Genomic DNA, 20,472 nt, shown 5'->3' with positions numbered 1-20,472 from the left:
AATAATCAGCAGTTTAAACCTGTACAAAAACATGAAACGTCAACACCGCTCTTCAAACTGCGCCACATATCTACAACCACGGAACTCTCTGTCTCGTATCGTACAATAATTACAACTCCGTTCATCCCTCGAACCGACAGGAGATCTGCGGGCGACACGACTCGCCCGCGGGCGAAAGGGATTTTCCAGGAAAAAGGCAGTGAATGAGTATTTCAGGAAGGAATCATCGAGAGGGCTCTCCTTTACTGTCGAGTGACGTGGATCTGTCAGTCGGTCGGCTCGTCCACTGGAGTGTCCGTCAATACTGGCCCTTGAAGCCTCCTCGAGTAATGCTGACTTGGCAAATGCTCCGGGCTCGTAAAAGAAATCAAAAAAGTCTCTCCCAGGCTGGGTGTGCGTTCTGGACACTCCAGGCTCTACTTCTTGGCCAGCTGGAAAGGATGCTGGCCCTTTAAATGAGCAAGTGGACACAGAGTTAGAAGACGATCCACCATCATTCAGGTGCAACTCGGTTAGTTTATTACTGCGACACCAGCACACGAGCAGGACATAGTCTTTCTTTAACGCTCCATTAAAGCAACACTAAGTAACATTCTGATGTTGTTTTGTTTCCGGGGTTTCTGTTACGATCAGTTTAATTTCTAGATTTTTTTTAAATTTTCTAGAGTCTCAGATGAACTCCTTAGTACTTATTTTACTACACAACTTTGTGGTTTCCACTTGACCACTTATGAAGTAAGAGACTTTTTGAAGATAAAACAACTTAACATAACAAAGATACTTTACTTTGTTTTACAAACAAACGCACATGCAAAAAAAAACAAAACAAGGATTTTACTCAATTGCTGTAAAGGATTAAACATTGAATATTAAGTTCCATTTTAACAATAGTGTCTTATTTTAAAAAATGCTCTGTTTGGGAAGTGCTTTTGTTTCTTGTTCATTATAATATTTTAGAAAAAAGAATAATACGCATTACTTTTAAAAACTATTTGATAGCTTAATGCCTGAATGAGCTGTCAAACACTTTATGTTTTATTATGTTTTGAATGCATTACAGTTACATATTAAGTTATGAAGTTGTTACGATGCTCATGACGATTTTGCTTTTTGCTATTGTTTACGTAAAACGTTAAAAATAATTTAAAAAAAGTAATTAAAAAGGTCTCATCATGACTTGGAAAGACGGCATATCATTCTGTTAGTGACTCTACAAGTGCAGACGGTTTCGACACTAGGGGGAGCCAGAAACAATATTTTTAACGTTAGGTATTGAGGCTTTAACAATCATCACAACACATTTCAATAATATCTTTGCACATGTTTTCTGGAACTCATTTCAAAATAATAGTCACTTCCTGTTGTGGTAAATAACAGTATTTTGTGTTGTTGCTGACGTGTGGTCGGAGGATGTGTGATGATAGTTGGTGGTTTTCAGTCTTAACGCTGCGCTTTAATGAAGATTCTTTCCTTACCTTGAATCGCTTGTTAGTAACTAAACCTTTATTTTTTAAATAATCTACGAGAAGTGAAAAGTCTCATTTTATTTTAAGACTCTTTACTCATGGTTGTCATGTGGTTAACAAATAACAAAAACAAACAAACGTTGGGAGATTCAAGGCAAGCAAGTCATGTGATCACAAAACATCATCATCATCCTCCTCGTCCTCGAGGCTGGTCAGTGTAAAGCTGTGGTCAGTCCGTCCTCTCAGTCAAGATGGTTAGTGGGTCCGACGCTCCGTTATCAGACGCACAACGTGAATGAAGGTCGACAACTTTCAGTCTTTCAACACTTAAAGCTGCTTCTTACATGGCAAACACAGAACATATCTTAAGAAAAGTTCCGGATGATTCTTTGGGAGATTTAAAGCTTCAAATACTGTATAAAAATACTACTTATCTCATACTGTAATACTGTGTTTTAAAGCAGTATTGAGCAGTTATAGCTGGTGACAGAATGAAGGCACGAAGGAGTGTGAGGTCAAGATGTACGTTCACTCTGGAGCCTCAGGACGGCGGGTGTTTAGAGGAAAACTAGACAAACTATCTTCATTAACTCGAGTATGTGTCGTCTTAAGCGACGGCTGAGGTTCGGTTTATAAAACGCCAGCGAGAGTAGCTTTAAACTAGCAAATATCCTTCAGTGGAAAAATAAGTGTTCACGGCAGCGACACAATAGCAGAGTTCAACTCTTCAAGGTTCCAGCTGCGTCAGTGCAGCGCGGTCAAACACAGACAACGTACAATAAGTTAGTCAGCATTACTCGTTTCTACATAGTACACAAATATCATGCACATGTAGCCACGACTCATATTCTCTTCCATTAATGCGCCGATATAAAAAAATACATCAAATACACATCTGTACAAAAAACATGACATGGGTTTCCAAGATTAACACGATGAGGGGGAAATTAAAAAAATAAATATTCTATGTACAATCACACAAGCCATTCCAAAGTTAACGTCACTGCAACGAGAAACGACAGCAGTTAGTCGAGGAGCGTCGGGCGACGAGGAGCCCGAGCCGGAGAACTTACTTTGTTCCAACATCCTGGTACAGGTAAGCCATCGTCACCCTGCGGGAGAGACACACCCAGTCAAGCAACACAATCACACGCAGGTCAACACAACATAGGCGACAACAGTAAGTGAACTTCTGGAGGCAAATTGTGTTGTATGTGTGTCGGTTAATTTGTGTTTGCTCGATTATTATTCTTCCTCGTGAAAAAATATGAAAAACAAATAATTTGACTAGTAATTGAGTGTGTGTGTCAGCAGGTGTGTGTTTTTTGTGTCTGTGTGTAAGTAGGTGTGAGATTTTTGTTTCCGTGGGGTTAACCAGGTTTGTGTTCTTTGTCTTTGTGTGTCACTAGGTATGTGTTTTTGTGTGTGTCAGCAGTTGTGTTTGTGTGTCAGCAGGTGTGTTTTTTTGTGTTTGGGTGTCACCAGGTATGTGTTTTTGTGAGTGTGTGTGTCATTGCTTGCGTGTTTTTGTGTGTGTCACCTTGTGTGAGTGTGTTTTTCTGAGCATGTGTGTGTGTCACCAGGTATTGTTTTTTTTGTGAGTGTGTGTGTCATTGCTTACGTGTTTTTGTGTGTGTGTGTGTCAGCTTGTGTGAGTTAATGTGTGAGCAGGTGTGTATTTGTGAGTGTGTATCAGCAGGTGTGTGTTTTTTGTGCATCAGCAGGTGTGTTTTTTGTGTTTGTGTGTAAATATGTGTGTTCATGTGTGAGCAGGTGTGTGTTTTTGTGATTGTGTATTTTCACAAGTGTGTGTTTGTGTCAGCAGGTGTGCATATTTGTGTGTGTGTGTGAGCCTCAGTTACAACAAATATTACCTCCAGAAATTCTCAAATCAAAATGTTCAACTTTCTCATTTCGTGACATTTGAAGACAAAAACATAAACACAAGTTTATTCATTGATTTACTTTAAACACAATCACTTAAACTCACTGTTGCTTGAAAACTGCGGGTCACGTCTTTACTGCTTCAGTTCTCACTTCTCATGCACTCATTCTATTATTTCTTATTTCACAATAGCTTCTCAAAGCTACAGTGGCTCTCATTGTGTTGTGAAGAGAAGCTGAACTATCTTGTCTATCTGATCTGACCTCAGGTCAGTCTTTATGTCTTAACATCGTCTGCTCAGCACTGCCCCCCATAGGCAGCTGCAGGTACTTTCTCTCGTAGAAGTAACAAAGTAATAGTTATTTGTAAATATTTGTCTAGACCAGGGTCACAAAGCGCTTAAACAACTACAAAACAATACACAGTTAAAATATATACTTTAAAAGGCCAAGACAACATAGAGACAAAGACAGGATTCCCAGAAAATCAGGGAAAAGCACAAATAAATGTATCTTAAGTAAAGAAGACGTGATGATTGAGATCCTGGAAATCTATAATGAATTCAAATTGGACCTATTTTTATTCATTTATTTATCGAGGGTGTCTCCCTTCGCACCCCCTGACTGACAGATAGTAACAGCTACAGTATGGGAGCAGATGGAGGAGCAGATGGAGGAGCCTGAGAAGGAAGGTCTGCAGCCAGATCCACGTCACTCACTAACTCAAGTCATTTTGCTTCTGAAGAAGCCGTGAAATGACATAAAACCCCTGAGACCCTGAGGTGGTGATCGTTCTAGTTACTGACTCAACGACTGAGTTAGTCCAGGCGTCCATCATGCAGACAACGGTGAAGGGAAAGAGAGAGAGCACCATACCACAGGGCAAGGGGCATCCAGCCCATCCAGGCCCGGCAAGCCCGGTTCACCTTTCTCGCCTTTAAAGCCTCGGAATCCCTGTTTGTGAAATCAGCCGTTTTAAAACCCGGGCGTGTTCTGGTGCTCCACCTGTCGTACGCGGACTTCCTGTTGCCAGGGGTCGCCTCAACATGCAGGCGACCCCCCAACAGCCCGACAGGAACCCGACGACCACCACGATGGATGAAGAGTTTAAGTCGAATCTTGAGGAATTTTGGCAAAACATGGGGGACGTAACAGGGTTCATGTCGGACTGGTACCTAGAAGGAAAAAAAGTTCCTCAAGGAAGGTTCTGGTCACTTCGCTGGACCTTCCTTGAGGATTATTAGGAGAGTATCAGAGCCAGCAGGAAGCAGCTTCCCTATGACTCTGGGCTGTGCATCGGACCACCAACATACCAACGGGCAGGGGGCATCTAATCCAGGTGCTCCTTGGTCTCCCTTATCCCCTTTGGCCCCCCTGTTGCCTTTCTTGCCCCTCTCTCCCTGCAAACAACAGCGTGTTAACACACTTGAGACCTCCGTCAGCCACACATGAAGAAATATCTGATGTGTGCGAGTCTCTAAACCATCGTTTACTCAAAGCATTTCCCCGAGAACAGTTGTTTAGCTTCAGATCTACGCGTGAACGGGTGAATTAAGAAGAGGGGGTGAGTGAGCGGCACGTGAGGGGGTGAGTGCAGGTGAGCAGGTGTTCCTACTGGTGTCGAGTTAGAAAATATGTTTTGGAATTTTACACATCTAAAAAAAAAAAAACAACTTTATTGTACTTTAGAGGTAGATTTTCTTTTATTTAATTCGTCCAATAGAGGGCGCTAATCACCCATAATGAGGTTTTGGTGACAGCGATGGGTGCAGGTCGGCAACAGGTCAGTTAAGTTAACATAACTAGCTGTGCCAAAAAATAACTAATCCTAGAACCACTTCGACGTTATGTTAATCTCGTTGATCTAGTGTCTGAATTTCTGTTGAACGTTTTTAAAAGTAAGTTATATTTCCAACAGTTTCAGTTGCATAGCTGTGAGTTTCTGACTTAGAAAAATCAGTAAAATACACTTTAAAAAAAAGAAGTATTAATTTTATTTGAACTGTATAACTTAAGAAGAAATCACCTGCATGTTCACCTGAAGAAAGTGATATAATAATATTGAACTATTTTCCATATTTACACTAACACGCGTTCTTAACTCTGTGGTAGAACTTGAAATACCTTCTGATATTTTTCATGCCTTTGAACAAAAACTACAAAGTAGATTTCTAAATTCAAATAAACAATTCAAGTAAACAATGTCAATTGGTGGCAGCTTGCAGTTACACTGTTCTACCAGAGAGGGAGCCAGAAACAAACATTGTAATCGTGTCTATAGCTCGTTTCTATGCCCGAAGAGAAGATATTTATGTTAATTTTGCTGTCTTTATTTCTATTTTTGCAGCGATCTTGTTGTCTCAATGGAACAATTGTGTGTTCATTTTAAAATCTGCATTTATGTTCTAAACAACTGCACATTTAAGCTATTAATAGAAAAGGTAATTCATTTTAAAAAAGTTTGTTCAGTTCGTTGCTAATTAATTTGGCTGAAAACATTCCGTTGTACTTTGTTGTCCGTATATTTTCCTGTAAATAATTAATATTTTGTAAATTAAAAAATGAAGTTCTTGGCAAAGTCTTTGTTTTTATTAAACTATATTTGATTGTTTATTTACTTGTTACAGTAATTTAATTCATACCATGTTGTTCTGTTTTTATAAACATGAAGACGATGTTACTTGACCTATAGCTTAGTTATAACTGAAATATGGGCGAATGAGAGGTTACGAGAGTCCATTATGACGTAATAATGGCTTCACTCCTCCTCCAGCCAGCTGTAATCAAACCCTGCTTTGTTTATACAATGAGTCCCTTGGAGATGGAGACTTTCATGGATTGAAGACAAGCGGTGAACCTGAAACTTCTAGCTTGACCAATCACAGCAGAGTGGGTGTGGCTATGGTCAACAAGATTTCATCTCCAGAAAATAAAAGTGTTTTCGGTGGGCGGAGCTTAAGATCATTTTCTAATGTCAATACACTTAAGAGAGACTTAAATAAACACATTAGTTGCTCTTTAAGTGTTTTCTTGTCAGTAGTGGTTTGAAGTATTTCTCAGTATCACAGTAATATGTCAGAGAGAAAACCTGCTCACTCAGAATGGATGAGGTTAAAAAAAAGGGTGAAATCGTTCTCAGAATGTGACTTATGTCAGCAGTGTTCTCCAGCTTCTGTCACTGTGCTGTCCACGAGTAAGAACAAGATGTTTGGAGTTACTGCATAAATGTAGCGGAATATTAAGTTAACATGAACAGCAGAAAACTGTGGACCATATATATATGACCGGCCGATGATTACAACTATCTATTGGACAACATGTCGGAGTGAGAAGACATCTTTTGGGGGGTCAGATCTGTAGACCTTCATCATTACTTCATGACCCCGTCAGCACCTCCATGAAGACAATAATTACCCAAGATTCTACAGCTAACAGTTAGATCATTGCAAGTAACAAAACAATGCTAATGCTAAGCTGTGAAGATCATTTTATACTAGCAGCACTATAATTAAATATACATCCATTCATTTTCTCATGAATAGAATAGAATAGAAAAGCTTTATATTATGTTTGTTAATAGAATAGAATAGAATAGAATAGAAAAGCTTTATATTATGTTTGTTGGTAAAGGTGGGGGACACCCTGGACAGCTTTTTAGCCAAACACAGCTCATTCATGAATGCACAACATGTCATGTCTTGTCTCTTGATTTTATTTTGAAACTTGTATTTAATGTATTTTCTGCTCCCTCAGTTCTTAGTTGCCTGTTGCTCTCACAGTTTAAAGTAAACCTCTCCTGCAGCAACAGGCGCCAGATTCTAATCGTCACTCCCTGGTTTGTACGTCCTCCAGTCTCTCTGCAGATCACATTCTTTCTTAGTATTTTTGTCCTCCTTGTTCCTGAGCCTACCTTTTGTCGTTTTATCCAGCGTGTGTTTTTTTCTTCTAATCGCCGCTCTCTCGGTTTTTAAGCCCCCCTGAGTTTTTGTTTAACTCCCGACTTGGGGTAGATAGACAGACAGAACTTTATTGAGTTCTATCTGTCTAAGATAGAGCTTTAATGCACTTTGATTTATCTTTGGACTGTTATATTAACACTGTTTCGTCTCTAGTCTTAACTTCACACAACGACAAGAATGATGAACTTCCTGAGTTGATCTATGTTTATTTATTGACTGAGGATAAACCCAAGTCCAGACAGGAGGGAGGTCTGCTCTAGGAGGACAGTACCTGCTGCTCAGGTCAACAAAGCCAATGAAAGTGAGATCTTCTACATGCAGTTTATGGACAGAAGGAGGAGAACACTGCCGGTCTCGGTGGATCAAGGGGTGCAAGGGACTACACAGAAGGTGTTAGACAAGATGTGCAGTTAGGAAGGAAGGGGTAGATCAGGGTGTGAGGTGTAAGAAGAGGAATATTAACCCAGGACTACATTAGAATGCAGGAGGAAGAGGAGGCCAAAGTTTGTGAGAAGGAGAGAGGGCGACCCCAGCGACAAAATGAGCCATGGGGCAAGGTGGAGGGAAGGAAAAGGGGATAGGAAGACCTGCGGAAACAAAGGAAGATAGGACAAAGAATAAAAAAACACCAACACTATCCCATAGCTTTGTCCTCAACACTTCCAGCTGAACCAACGGCCAATTGTGGGGGTTTTTTTGTTTGAGGTTCTCTGGTGGTACGAGCGCTTCAGGTGGAAGTGTTGAAAGAGCTGATGAAACGTGAACGATGGGAGTGGAAATATTAAACGTGTGTTAAGGGGAAGGAAAATAGATTTTTCTTTTAGAGGAAGGACATCACCAACACTGCGTCAACACTGGACCTGAGTGAAAGTTCTGTGAGGATGGACGACATAACGTGACAAAGACTCCATGATGTTTGTTTGTCAGTGTCTCTTAAAATCTCCTGATGGTACTTTGTGCATGTTTATCTACTGGATCTACTTGTTTAAGACATATTAAAAAAGTGATTCCTATGTCTGTGTGAGTGTGTGTGTGTGTGTGTGTGTGTGTGTGTGTGTGTGTGTGTGTGTGTGTGTGTGTGTGTGTGTGTGTGTGTGTGTGTGTGTGTGTGTGTGTGTGTGTGTGTGTGTGTGTGGTTTGAAGCATCATCAAGGTCATAATAAGCATTTCTTCAGTAAAAGTTGGAAGCTGTCTTACCCGATTCCCTTTGAATCCTTGTGGTCCTACTAAACCCTGCAAAGATAAGGAGCAAAGATCAGTTTCCTGTCTCACCTGATGTATAACATCCTCATCATCAATTGCTTGTCCCCGTCATTGTCTCAAGTGGATGTGCTTTGGAAATATATAATGGCTGAGGTGAACTTCCTCTGTAGCAACTGGAACATCTTAGATGCAAACTTCCCCCGAAGTCACAGATTTAGTGCTTCATGTTTTTCATGTTTCCCAAGCATTTGTTGGACCTGATGGCTTCTTCATACACTTTGATCCACTGGTACCAGGACATCTTGGTTGACAACATGTGATCACACAACTGAAGTCTACTCCTGAACATTCAGCGCACAACATTCTTTCAGACTTACTATGATGCCTTGAGGGCCAATTGGTCCTGGCAATCCAGGATCTCCCTTTTCACCCTGCAGACAAAAGACAGGTTTATCATTTGGGGATTTAACCTAGAACTGTAGCATGTTCTACCCAACCTTTCATTCGTGGAACAACCAAACCATAAAGATAGAGAATCAGGTTAAGAAAGCCAGGGCATGGCTTGGGAAAAGTTAAAATAATCTCCAATCTTTGAGTTTGAGATACTTAAGTGATAGTTCACTCAAAATTCATTTTCTACTCACCCTCATGTCGACTAAAGGTTAGGATTATTTTCAGAGTAATCTGTTCCTTTTTTGAGATTTAGCCAATTTTTAAAAATTCATTTTAATCTAGCGACTGGAGCTCAGTTGTCTTCGTCTTCATGTTAGTCCAAAAAAACTTCCAAATGCCTCGGTACTGCTTGTCTGTAACGTCCCACTTGTATTGGAGCCTCGATAAGAGGGATGGTTACGGAAAAACTCAAACAAGTCTATATTTTACGCTTGTTTTGAGAGGGCGTTGCCAGGCCAACAACCTCCACCGACAGGAAGTACTCCAGGTAAAAAACGCTTCCCTTGTGGACAGTAGACTGGAAGCCTCAATCCAAGAGGGACGTCACAGACGAGCTGTATGAAGGTATCTGAATGTTTTTAAGTGTCTTTTTGGACGAAGATGAAGACGGAGACAACTGAGCTCCAGTCGCTACATTAAAATGAACAAATGTGTTTGCATGTGAAACCCTGCGTCCTCGAAGTTTAAAAAAAAGTGTGCGATACCATTTGAGCTAACCAACTTATTGACTATGCTCAAAAGTTAATTGTTGTTGTTAATTATGTATTTCAACAACCAGGGTCGCTTTTCCAGCGCCCCGAAATCATATGCAGAGACCTCGTTTCTTCTGTTCTTTTTTCGGCGTTTTATCAATGCAAATAAAGTATAATACTACTAAAAATAATAAATCAATGTCAATATTTTTCATGAATAAAACATAGAAAGATAAAGGAATAAAAAGAACAGCCAGGTCGGGGGGCGGCCCCTCTGAGGGCCACTGCATCACATACAAACACAGAGGTTCACACAAACTCACTCTTTCTCCTTTTGGTCCTGCTGGTCCTGGTACACCTGCTGGTCCCATCAGACCCTTGAGCGTGGGGAACACAAGTGTCAGAGATCTGACACTGACGACGGGACAACATGAAGGACATCCACGAGCTTCGAGTGGTCATTGCCGAGTCAAACACAACGGATCTGATCGACAAATGACACACAGAGAGCCCGTGGATCTACTTCCATCACTGATGTACAAACAGAATCGACAGCTGCAGTTCTCTGTCCAAGTAACAACGTGGACGGAAAGAAGGATCTTCGGTACGAACGCTGCACAGGACTGTAACATGCAGAGCAATCATAGAGACATGCTGAGTGTCGCTCTTAAGATCTTCAATGGGATTTCAGGAGGAACGTTGGAGATCCAATGACACGAAGAGTAACTGAATCAATCGAATCAATATGACTAAAGAAGGTCTTATCACATCAAACCATCTGCAGAATTACACTCTTTGACACGTTTTGTCGCTATAACTTTGTGATGTTCACCATTCGTGCCATTTGGATCCACAACATCCATTCCTGAAAAAATCTGGTCCTTACAGAACTCAAGTGGAACAAGAGGAGACATTCATGGAAAGCAAGCAGACAGGCCGAGCAGACAGCAGGCGGTGGAAGGAAGGGTCGGGGGAGTTGGGAACCGGAATGACATTGCAGCACTCACCACAGGACCCGGTCTGCCGTCTAACCCATGAGCCCCCTGTATAGTGTTGTACACAGTTAGAGAGCAAGAGGTGATGGGGGTGGGGGGGGGGAGGAAGAAGGTGGGTGGGATAGGGAGGTGGTGTGTAAGTGAAGCTGTGACTCAGGTGACTTCAACAACACTTTCAAGATGGTAACAGGTGAGGATGAGTGACAGTGATTCTCAGTAACTCCCTCTGCTGGTCATGTGAGGACCAACGCTTCAAATCTATGAGCCGTGCACTTCAAGTTGTCACTGAACCAGCACCACGGGTGGAAGTGAACTGACAGAAGTCCAGTCTTTGTTAAGAAAAATACATCTTACACATCATGTATGTGTGTTTGTTTGTTTGTCTGAGGTCAGTCTGTAAATATAATGTGTTTATGTTAAGTTACAGTTTTTAGTCGCAGCAGTATTGGTTTGTAAAATGTTGGTATAGAGTTTAAGATATATATTTTTTGGAAATCTATTGAATTGTCTTCCCCTCGTGGTTGGCTGGTTCATGTGTCACTTCATGTGTCACAGACTATTATCCATAGATTTGTTTTTCCAAGTTACTGACAATGGGTGTTAAAACACGATAGACAATTGATTTTCACGTACATCATACTTTTAACTGTCGTCTGTACGTTAAAAATTTGCTAAACATTGACTTTATATACATTAAGAGAAGCACCAAAACTTCAGTGTTGGGTTAATTACATCAGAGGAAAACACCGTCCTGGGCTATGGTTCCCGGGAGACGGCGATGGATCACCCAGGCTTACGGCAGCTGACGCTCATCAAAAGGCCGTTGACTTAATTCAGTGCAAGATGAATGTTAATCTACGGTCGACATTGACTTGAGAACTTGTGTTAAATCACTCCGTGTTAATAGCTTGAATGAGAATCGTGACGCTTGATATTAGAATCACACTCAGCGACATGGCAACGGCAGCACAAACAGAGCTGGTAGGATACTTGAGCGATTTTATTCTGAGACAGCAGCTGTTACACTTCAGCGTTCCACCGACGCTGGAGTGACTCTGAAGTCATTTTAATTCAGTGTCAGCCCCTGTTAGCATGCACTGTTCTGATGGGATTCAAGAGCACCTGCGACATGTTTCTAAAGGTGACCTATTGTGTTCGTTCTTTTCAAATCAAACCGTCAGACTCATCGAGAAGCTTCACATAAGAAAACAGTTACAAGTTACACTTAGTTAAAGGTTACAATATGAACACCTATCAAGATGGACTACAAAAATGGCCGATGATAAACATTCCCACCATCAACTGCAGGGTTTGTTTGATAGGGAACGATATTAGCCGTAAACACATGTCGTTCCCTGATAATATAAATGTAGAAGAGACGCCTTTATTTTTCATGAAGCCGGTCGGTGCAGAACTTTTAGGCTGAGTCTTATAATGTTGCTTCAGTTCAAACTTCCATCACAGCTCTGCTCTATCAGAAGATGTATTGTTTGACTTCGCTACCATAAAAATATATCAAATATAAAAAACAACTTACAGGCAGTCCAAGATGGCCTCTGTCGCCTTTGTCACCTCGTTGACCTGACGCCCCCTTCTCTCCTCTCACGCCTATGCCAGGCTCTCCCTTTGGGCCAGAAAGTCCTTGTGATCCCTAAACAATGGTAAAAAAAATGGTTGGAATTACTTCTGACTGAACAGAACTGAATATGCAAGAATCTGCCATAAATAACTGCACCAACTACGACAAGCAAAGTCCCAATATGATTACAAAAACTCTTAATCTGCTACACAATGAAGACATTTTTAGCACCTCCTCTGTACTTCGACAGCTCTTAATACTGTTTTACAGACCATTTTTTAATGGATTTTTGCTACACAAAATTGTAGATATCAAGGCTAATCCTAACACTAACCCTAACCTTTACCCTAACCCTCTGGAAACCCCCTAAGTTTCCCTCTAAACTGTAATCTAGTCCCCGCAGTTACTGTTGTGTTATCACTTGTCATAATCTTCTCTGTTATAAGATTACAAATGGTAGCTTAAGAACTCACTGCTGGTCCGACAGGTCCGGGCGGTCCTGGAGGTCCATAGATCTGAGCACACAAACACTAAAGCATCAGTTCACCGCACTCGTTCTGATGCTGTGGTCAAGAAAACACTCACCACCTCCGACCTCGCTCCTGCCCCGGCTTCACCTTTCGAGCCCTGATAAGACATTGAGACACAGAGTTGAATATTATTGTGTCACTCAAGTGAGGTGACGCTCTACACGATCAATGGTAACATAATCAGCGGGGGGTGAACGAGTTTTTTTGACGGATCACTAAAGCCGAGCAAACACTCCAGAACCCCTCAGCCTCAGAACAACTTCTCGTACCATCGTGCCAGGTAATCCAATTGGGCCAGGGGTCCCTGTGGCCCCCTTTTCACCAGTAGGGCCATCTAAACCCTACAGAACAAGGAAGGGAAGAGGGTGAACAAGGTGCTGTCTGGTTGGTCCAATTCAGTGTCCAATGACTTCAAATTGAAACGATAACGAATGCAGCAAACACGTGCAGACACACGACAGTCAGCAGGAGGTTTAAATACAACACAGGGCCAAACCCTATTTTATTTATATGAAATTAGTATTAATATTTTTTTTAAATGGTATTTACTTTGTACTTAATATTTTAAACAAGGTGTATCTGCACTGTTTATACCCACATTTGTATGAAAATTTAGAGCAATTCTTCCAGTCTAAACTTATCAATGTTAGTGACAAGTTGTTTCTGGACAGCCATCATTCTTGTTTTCCCCCAAAATGTCAGAGTAACTCTGTTACTAGATGACGGGAACACGAAGTTGCACGAAAAAAAAAGAAGCATAGAATAAATCTTTGCCGAATTCTGCATGATCTCACAGTCACGTCAAAGTATTAATCTGTGTAAGAGGCAAAACCTCATTTGAATTTCAAACAGGTATCATCCATCATCCGAGGTCTCTTTGATGTGGGAAAGTCCTAATCGCTTAATAAAAGGCGACCGAAGCACGAGATCTCTCGTCCGGCAGATGTGCGAGCCTAAGTGCTGCAGGCCGTGCTGTGATGTGGTGTGTGTGTTTGTGTGTGTGTGTGTGTGTGTGGTACTCACAGGTGATCCAGATGGGCCCATATCGCCCTTGTCTCCTTTGGGTCCTTGGTAGCCCATGATACCACCCTGTCCTCTGGGTCCCTCGGGTCCTGGTGGGCCGGCAGGGCCAGGCTCACCCGTCTTTCCTCTGGGTCCCTGAAAAAAAAAGTAATTTCTGCTCAAGTAGTCACCGCCCTAATTGTATTATTCATTCCAAAAAAGTAGATTCCATCAATATGAACATTGATTACAGACGTGCTCCAATGACTTACCTTATCCCCATCTATTCCTGGAGGACCAGGTAGTCCAACTTCACCCTGAGAACAGACATTGTCAGCATCTTAAGACGTATTTAACGTGTGTACACTTCATTGTAGTCGCCCTACATGACTTAATCCACACCCGAAGTAACCTCCAACACTAACGTTCTATCAAAAGTGTTGAGTCTTTTGGCAGATACAGGTCAGAGGTCAGAACACTCTGGGCCTCAACACCAAAAAGGTTGTCCCTTCAAGTGGTTCTTGGTTATGTAGTTTAGGCATGGATGTCTGCTTGGTTAAGCAACATCTTAAACTGGTCAATAACTTCTCGTTGCTGCAGAAAATGTCTACCTACCTTTGTACCACCAAGTCCTGGAGTACCTGGTGGTCCAGGTAACCCTGGGGGACCCTTGAAAAAAGTGAAGCAAAATTAGCATTTCATACGATTTTTCTGTGACGATCTCCACTTGACTTACCATCAGCGGGATGTTGCGAATATCCTGTAAGACAGGAAATGGAGACGAAGAATTAGCTGTCGGAGTAGTTCTGCATCCAGGAAGACAAACTTAAGATACTCACATTTTCATTGTTGTTGATTTCAGACCTCCCTGGTTCACCGGTCGGACCTGGGGGTCCCTTGTAATAAAATCACACACGTGTTAACAGAGAAACCTTTAGGCAGTTTATGTATTCATGTCAGTATGAAACAGGTTTTCTCAGACTCACTCTCGGTCCGGCTGCGCCTTCAGGGCCAACACCCCCCTTCAAAGTAGAGGTAAAAGTTGCCATATTTTTCTACGTAGTTCTTGACATTATTAAGCTCCAAATGTGTTCACACCCACCTTGCCTCCCTGGTCACCTTTGTCCCCCTTAAAGTGGAGAAGATTGGTTACTGTTTGTTACACCTTGATATTAATAATCCGTCAAATTCCTGAACCTTACCTTGGGTCCTGCCAAACCCACTGGTCCTGGTGACCCTGGTTCTCCTTTAATCCCAATGGCTGAAAAACTGGACTCGCCCTGGAACAGAAAAGAAAAACCTCACTTAAAAAACACTTAAAAGGTCTTCACGGACCACTTCACCAGGATGCAACTCATTACGAAAAAATCCCAAAAATTATTCCAAGGACAGACTTGATACCTGCAAACCCCAGTCACGTCTGTGATAGAATCAGTCACTCTACGAAAACATGCCCAACCCTCTTGAGATCATCTTAAATGTGGTGTTTATCTCCATTGAAGCACATGTTGGTGAGTTGCACAAACACGGATGGAATTAAAATCTTATGTCCCAAACATCCAATGAGATTGCACAACCAGGCAGTGAGGATGTCGATGACATGCCGGGCCTACCCTGTAGCCCCTCTTGCCAGGGATACCTGGGGTGCCAGGGATACCTGAGGAGCCACTCTGACCCTTTGAGGTGGGAGGAAAACAGTTATTAACTGTCAAGTAGTGTAATATCTACACTCTGATGAGCACTGACTTTACCTTCAAGCCAGGCACACCTGGGAAACCTGGTTCTCCCTACAACAGCCAGAAGTTAACGGTCAAAAGGAAATACAAGAACAGGACAATGACAGAATGCGTCCTTCTTTTGATATTATGCAGAGAAATAAAAAACTGTAGTACTAAAAACTACAACCTGGTTTATTAGGGATTTTTAAAGCTAGAAGAGTCTCCACAGGCCTTCACTCGGGAGGACTACCAAACGACAATAAATGTTTGAATGAAGTCAAGCTTTAAATAAAACAAGCCTTTCAAAATACGGAAATGGACGCTGGGCCAACATTAACTCTCATGTGCGAGGACACATGTGGAAGCTTATATGTGCGACCAGTTTTCAGGCTTTAGGGTGTCTTGGAACCGTCAACGTTTTGAGCAATCTTAGGAGAAGATTTCCTGGATCAGCTTTGCACGATCAGTCAACGAATGGCTGTCAGGTTTGGTAAACTATATACTACTGACATTTATACTAATATTTATAAACTATCAATATGGTATGTTCCTACCACCTGCTGCTCTGTGATCATATCTTTGATGGATCCACATGAATATCAATTCAACTAAACATTCCTCGCAAGAATAGAAAATGGGTCAGAACTAGACGATCTGTTTAGTAGTTTAAGATCGTAATGAAGTCACAAAGTCTTTCTTAAGCAGAGATGAGTACCATTAACCAATATCATAATGAATATTCATCCATTCATTTGGTTAACTTAAGTTCAAGTTGATGAAAAAGGTTGCCCTCCCCAGAAACCTCCAACTTTTTTTTTGTAAAAATGTCTTACTCAAGGTAAGACCTTTTTCCACCAAAAAGTTATGTCCATATCTATTACAAACCCAACTGTTTATAAAATGCAACACAACAGGTTTCAAGAGGCATGTGCTTTAGTCAAAATTTGCTGGCAATGGATTCAATAAGACACTTGGCTTACAGTCTGGTTCAGAGAGATTCAAACCCCCGTTTGATAGCTTAGATAAAGGAATTTAAAATCTCCTCAATCCCCTGTTGAAAAGGCAGGATCTGAGGTTCCTGAAGTTGGCCATGCACCTGACATTAACGAGACCTGCCTCTCAGACTGATATGTTGACTCTCCTGTTTCTCTAAGATAGTGGAGTGTTGGAGGAATCACAATCCAGCGCCTCCCACACCAGAGTGACTGCAGAGGTAGATCATTCAAAACTATATAAATTAACACTGTAAAAAACATAGACCACAATTCTCAAAAATGATTATCCTCTGGATTAAGCTCCCAGGTGGTGCAGAAGTTATTGTTGTGGAAGCACTTAGATCGAGTCAACAATGCCACGAACATAATGCTAATTAGAAGAGGAAATGTGTGGTGGTTCATGGAGCTGCTTGATCATGTGTAACCTCAGTCTGAAGGATTGGTCTGCTGAAGTACTCTCTCACTGCCGTAAGACCATTAAAGAAACCCTCTGTTTCCTGTGCGCACCACTGCCCTTGAAGTTCTTCCTTCCTCATTTTTCCTTCCCTACTCCATCCATCCGCTCTTCTCACAGCTAAATGGAAAAAACACACACTACACTGCAACTATTATCATGCAGTCCTGGCAGTAGTGTGGGAAAGGCTCTGAGAAGAAAAGTTAGCCAGTCAGCGTGTTATTTCAGAGGTTTCCAAACTCTCATTTAACTGGTACTAGACGCTAAAAGCTCAAGTTCAAAGCTTCAAGTCCCCTTTGTGGAGATCACTGGATGAACTGGTGTTCCCCCACTCGTGTCCAATGCATGGATTGTTTGAGGATTTTGGCACAGAGCACGAGTAGAACACATAATAATAAAGGTATACATTTATTGGAACCATTAGTGGTTTGAGTCTATTTCTTTGTCAGTGTAAATAAAAATGATGTTAAATACCTTGAGACCTTCAGGACCAACATCTCCTCGATCTCCCTGTAACAAATCAAACATGAAATGAGAACTGGTTCACGATCACAATAATAGCAAAGGTCATTGGATGTAAATTAGAAGTTGTAAATTATAGTTATTCCAGTTGATGGAAAAGAAGAATTTATGCTAGAAAATAAGAGTCCAGATCTGTAGTTAGATCTTCACCAAATGTTGTATTATCTGGTCAAGTAAAGCGGAGCAGTATCATCCCACACTTGACTAATATTCAAACAGTATTACTAAGTTCTAATTCCTCAGAGACACCAGGATAAATAATCAACTGTATTCATATTCAAATCTCAGAACATCATCCAACATGCACTTCGCTGGTCTCACCACACGTGTAATTGCTGCTCACCTTCTGTCCTGACACTCCAGGCTCTCCCTGGGGGACAAACAAAGCTCATGTCACTTAGCAAACCCTTGTCTAACATAAACAGTCCAGACTGTCAATCACAGCAGAAAGCTAGCCAGAAACAGGATCAGTTTGAGGCAGGCAGGTCTTCGTGTGTGTTCTTCTTTGACTCCGTGAACTGGACCAATTTGTTACTCCATGTTTTTGTGTCTAAATGATCTGTGACTCCATGATTGACTGACTCCTGAGGTCGCTCGGTTCTTCATTTACCTTCAGGCCTGGAATTAGCTGCACAACAAAGGGAGAATGGTGTATTAGCTGTGTTGAGGATTGATCACCGGTGATTGAAAGGACAGGAGAGGAACTCACTCTTGGATCTTTGCCTGGCTTTCCTGGTTCTCCCGGTTTGCCCTGTTCACATGGGGAAATTAGAAAACCTTCAGAGCATTGTTGTTTTTAGGATCTTTGTCTGGTTACTTCAGCATCAATGTATTCAAAACCATAGGAAAGACTCTACGCTGGCCAAGAGAACTAAGCCACCAGATGAATTGTAAAAGCAGAAACGCTCTTAACACGACCGTAGATGTTTATGTTGGGCGTGCGATCAATTCCGCCATCATCCATCACCCGACACACATCTCTGGTCATGAAACAAAAACTCCTGTTTGTTCATAAGACTTACCGGTGGGCCACTTGCACCCTCCGTGCCAGGGTTCCCTGGCAGCCCAGGAGGCCCCGGAGGTCCAGGTGGGCCCTGCTGTCCAGGCTCGCCCTGCTGAGAGACCTGGAGTTACCACCAGCGGTGCTGAATCAGTGACATCACATTAAAACATGCTGACACAGCAACCTCGCAGGTGATGGCAAAGCTGCAGCAGGAGTAGGGGTTAGCGGGGGTGCCGGGCAAGCAGCATTTATGATAGCATAGTAGCATTAAGTATGCTAAATACATCTTAAAGGTAGTAGTCGTCACCGTCTCTTAAATAATGGTGAGTGTTAGTGGACTGTCCTGACTAATGTGGGGAGAAGCCATGGCTGGTCTCTGTGTTTGGAGTCAGTCGTGATCCTTGTTTAGGGACAAAGCTGTTGCACACATAAGCCAACAGTTGAAGAGACCTAGCACCAGTTGTGGACCATGTTTTATCTTCAGTCTGCTGCTGTTGAGGAACACAGCCAATGCTTTTTTTTACGCTGGCCCAGGGAGGGCACGGAACACAAACACAATCCCTCCCGAGGCCTAGCCATACGGAGAGCTGGGCTAATCTGCTTTCCTGTTGTGTGTCTTCTAAAGAAGCTGTTACACAAAGATGATCAGTCAGAAGCAACAGCAGCCCGAAGTTAATGAGTGCGATGGATCTGCAGGTGGCATCCACAGGAGAGGAGAGGTGAGTAAACTGCATATAGAATTGTACCTTCAGGCGTTTTAGGATTAGAGGGCTTATTGGGGGCATGTTGCGCACGGTGATGGGCAACATCTGCCAGAGGGGGGGTTCACAAATCACAAGTGGCAAAGGTCACCAGGAGGCCACAGAAAGAAACAGGGAAGAATAAAAACAAGGGGAGGGGGCATGGAGGACAGAGAGAAAAGGAAATCGGTTGAGGAAAGCAAAGTCAAAAAGAGGCACCAGCACAGCAACCTAAGAGCCTGGGAGTTCCGAAGGGAGGATTCACCCCGACCCCTCTCCCCACCCCTGCTCCGGTCTCAGAAAAACTGGTACTTAGGTAGTGTCATCATCTCCGAACCCCTGGTCCCCAGGCCCTTAGGTTGCTGTTCAGCAGAGATCAGATGTGTGCCAGTCTTGCCACAAAGAGAGTTCATCATTGCAGTTGTGATCCGGACTTACTGTGGCCAACTGTCCAACACAGGGCTGTACAATACGCCGCTTCTGTTGAGACGCCAGTACCATCAAATACAGGTTTAGAAGCAGCTTTGACACTAAGAAGAACCAACAGCTTGCCTACTTTTTGACCCGGACATATTTCCACATTGAAGATGTTCCCCCGACTTCTGTGCTAAATGAAGTCGTTACACCTCGTGACATATGGAAATACATACCGGGTGTGATGAGTAAACATGAGTTTGGGGGGACATGTTGTAAAAGAAGGCAAGTGTGTGACCCTCGACAGAAACATTTGGTTTCACTACTCGGATTAAACAAATCATCATTTAATTGTGTGTGTGCGTGGTTGTTGTACTTATGTGTTTATGGATTCATTGAAATTCTTCACTCACTTATGGGTTCACTCATCTTGAGTCCACACACAAGAGTATAATGATGATTTATTTCAAGCTCTCGCCACAAACCCACACCCGCCCTTAAGTTCACCTAAACTTCTTGAGCAGAGGAATAAGAATTGGAGTTGTGCGCTGATTGCTACAGTTTGCCCAATTGCTCCGCGGCTCTCTTTGCGGCACAACCTGGTAACACCCCTGACCGTGGCGGATCAGGACCCACAAACCTTCAGCATCAGAGGCTGACTGGAGCGCAAGGCAGCCAGAGTTTTCAGAGGTAGATCCTGCACAAACAGGCCCTACACACCAGGGAAGTTACGTTATCGTCACTGACAAATGTTGTTTTTTTTTAAATGTGACGAGACAAATCACTGAGGGTCAACTATAGGCCGAGAGCCTTCTTCTCTGCTTTAACTTTGACCTTTCCATGATTGGTGTCTTGGGTCAGAC

The 20,472-nt window shown here is 42.4% G+C and overlaps 1 protein-coding gene across 8 annotated transcripts in view; it reads right to left on the bottom strand.

The window, feature by feature from the left end:
- Nucleotides 1-1,541: 1,541 nt before the first annotated feature.
- col13a1 (collagen, type XIII, alpha 1) overlaps nt 1,542-20,472 on the bottom strand; it is a 29,725-nt gene continuing 10,794 nt past the window's right edge. The window contains exons 11-37 of one of the 8 annotated variants that reach the window (XM_087802049.1): nt 20,250-20,321; nt 18,475-18,567; nt 18,162-18,203; nt 18,063-18,080; nt 17,796-17,822; nt 17,405-17,440; nt 15,515-15,550; nt 15,377-15,439; nt 14,966-15,043; nt 14,866-14,892; nt 14,750-14,785; nt 14,603-14,659; nt 14,500-14,523; nt 14,379-14,432; nt 14,036-14,080; nt 13,785-13,919; nt 13,031-13,102; nt 12,817-12,858; nt 12,705-12,746; nt 12,190-12,303; nt 10,665-10,700; nt 9,981-10,034; nt 8,890-8,943; nt 8,507-8,542; nt 4,664-4,750; nt 2,540-2,578; nt 1,542-2,469 (exon numbers count right to left, since the gene is read on the bottom strand). In XM_087802049.1, the coding sequence (XP_087658175.1) occupies nt 2,467-2,469; nt 2,540-2,578; nt 4,664-4,750; nt 8,507-8,542; nt 8,890-8,943; nt 9,981-10,034; nt 10,665-10,700; nt 12,190-12,303; nt 12,705-12,746; nt 12,817-12,858; nt 13,031-13,102; nt 13,785-13,919; nt 14,036-14,080; nt 14,379-14,432; nt 14,500-14,523; nt 14,603-14,659; nt 14,750-14,785; nt 14,866-14,892; nt 14,966-15,043; nt 15,377-15,439; nt 15,515-15,550; nt 17,405-17,440; nt 17,796-17,822; nt 18,063-18,080; nt 18,162-18,203; nt 18,475-18,567; nt 20,250-20,321 (1,422 nt within the window). In that variant the 3' untranslated portion in view covers nt 1,542-2,466. Of the gene's footprint in view, nt 2,470-2,539; nt 2,579-4,663; nt 4,751-8,506; nt 8,543-8,889; nt 8,944-9,980; nt 10,035-10,664; nt 10,701-12,189; nt 12,304-12,704; nt 12,747-12,816; nt 12,859-13,030; nt 13,103-13,784; nt 13,920-14,035; nt 14,081-14,378; nt 14,433-14,499; nt 14,524-14,602; nt 14,660-14,749; nt 14,786-14,865; nt 14,893-14,965; nt 15,044-15,376; nt 15,440-15,514; nt 15,551-17,404; nt 17,441-17,795; nt 17,823-18,062; nt 18,081-18,161; nt 18,204-18,474; nt 18,568-19,201; nt 19,265-19,633; nt 19,676-20,249; nt 20,322-20,472 lie in introns of all 8 variants that reach the window. The other 7 variants (XM_087802050.1, XM_087802051.1, XM_087802053.1 and 4 more) reach the window with 7 other exon arrangements.

This window comes from Callionymus lyra, chromosome 11 (assembly GCF_982586985.1).
Source record: "Callionymus lyra chromosome 11, fCalLyr1.hap1.1, whole genome shotgun sequence".
Classification (NCBI taxonomy): domain Eukaryota; kingdom Metazoa; phylum Chordata; class Actinopteri; order Syngnathiformes; family Callionymidae; genus Callionymus; species Callionymus lyra.
The sequence above is the reverse complement of the archived record's forward strand: the minus strand, read 5'-3'. Positions and strand labels throughout refer to the sequence as shown.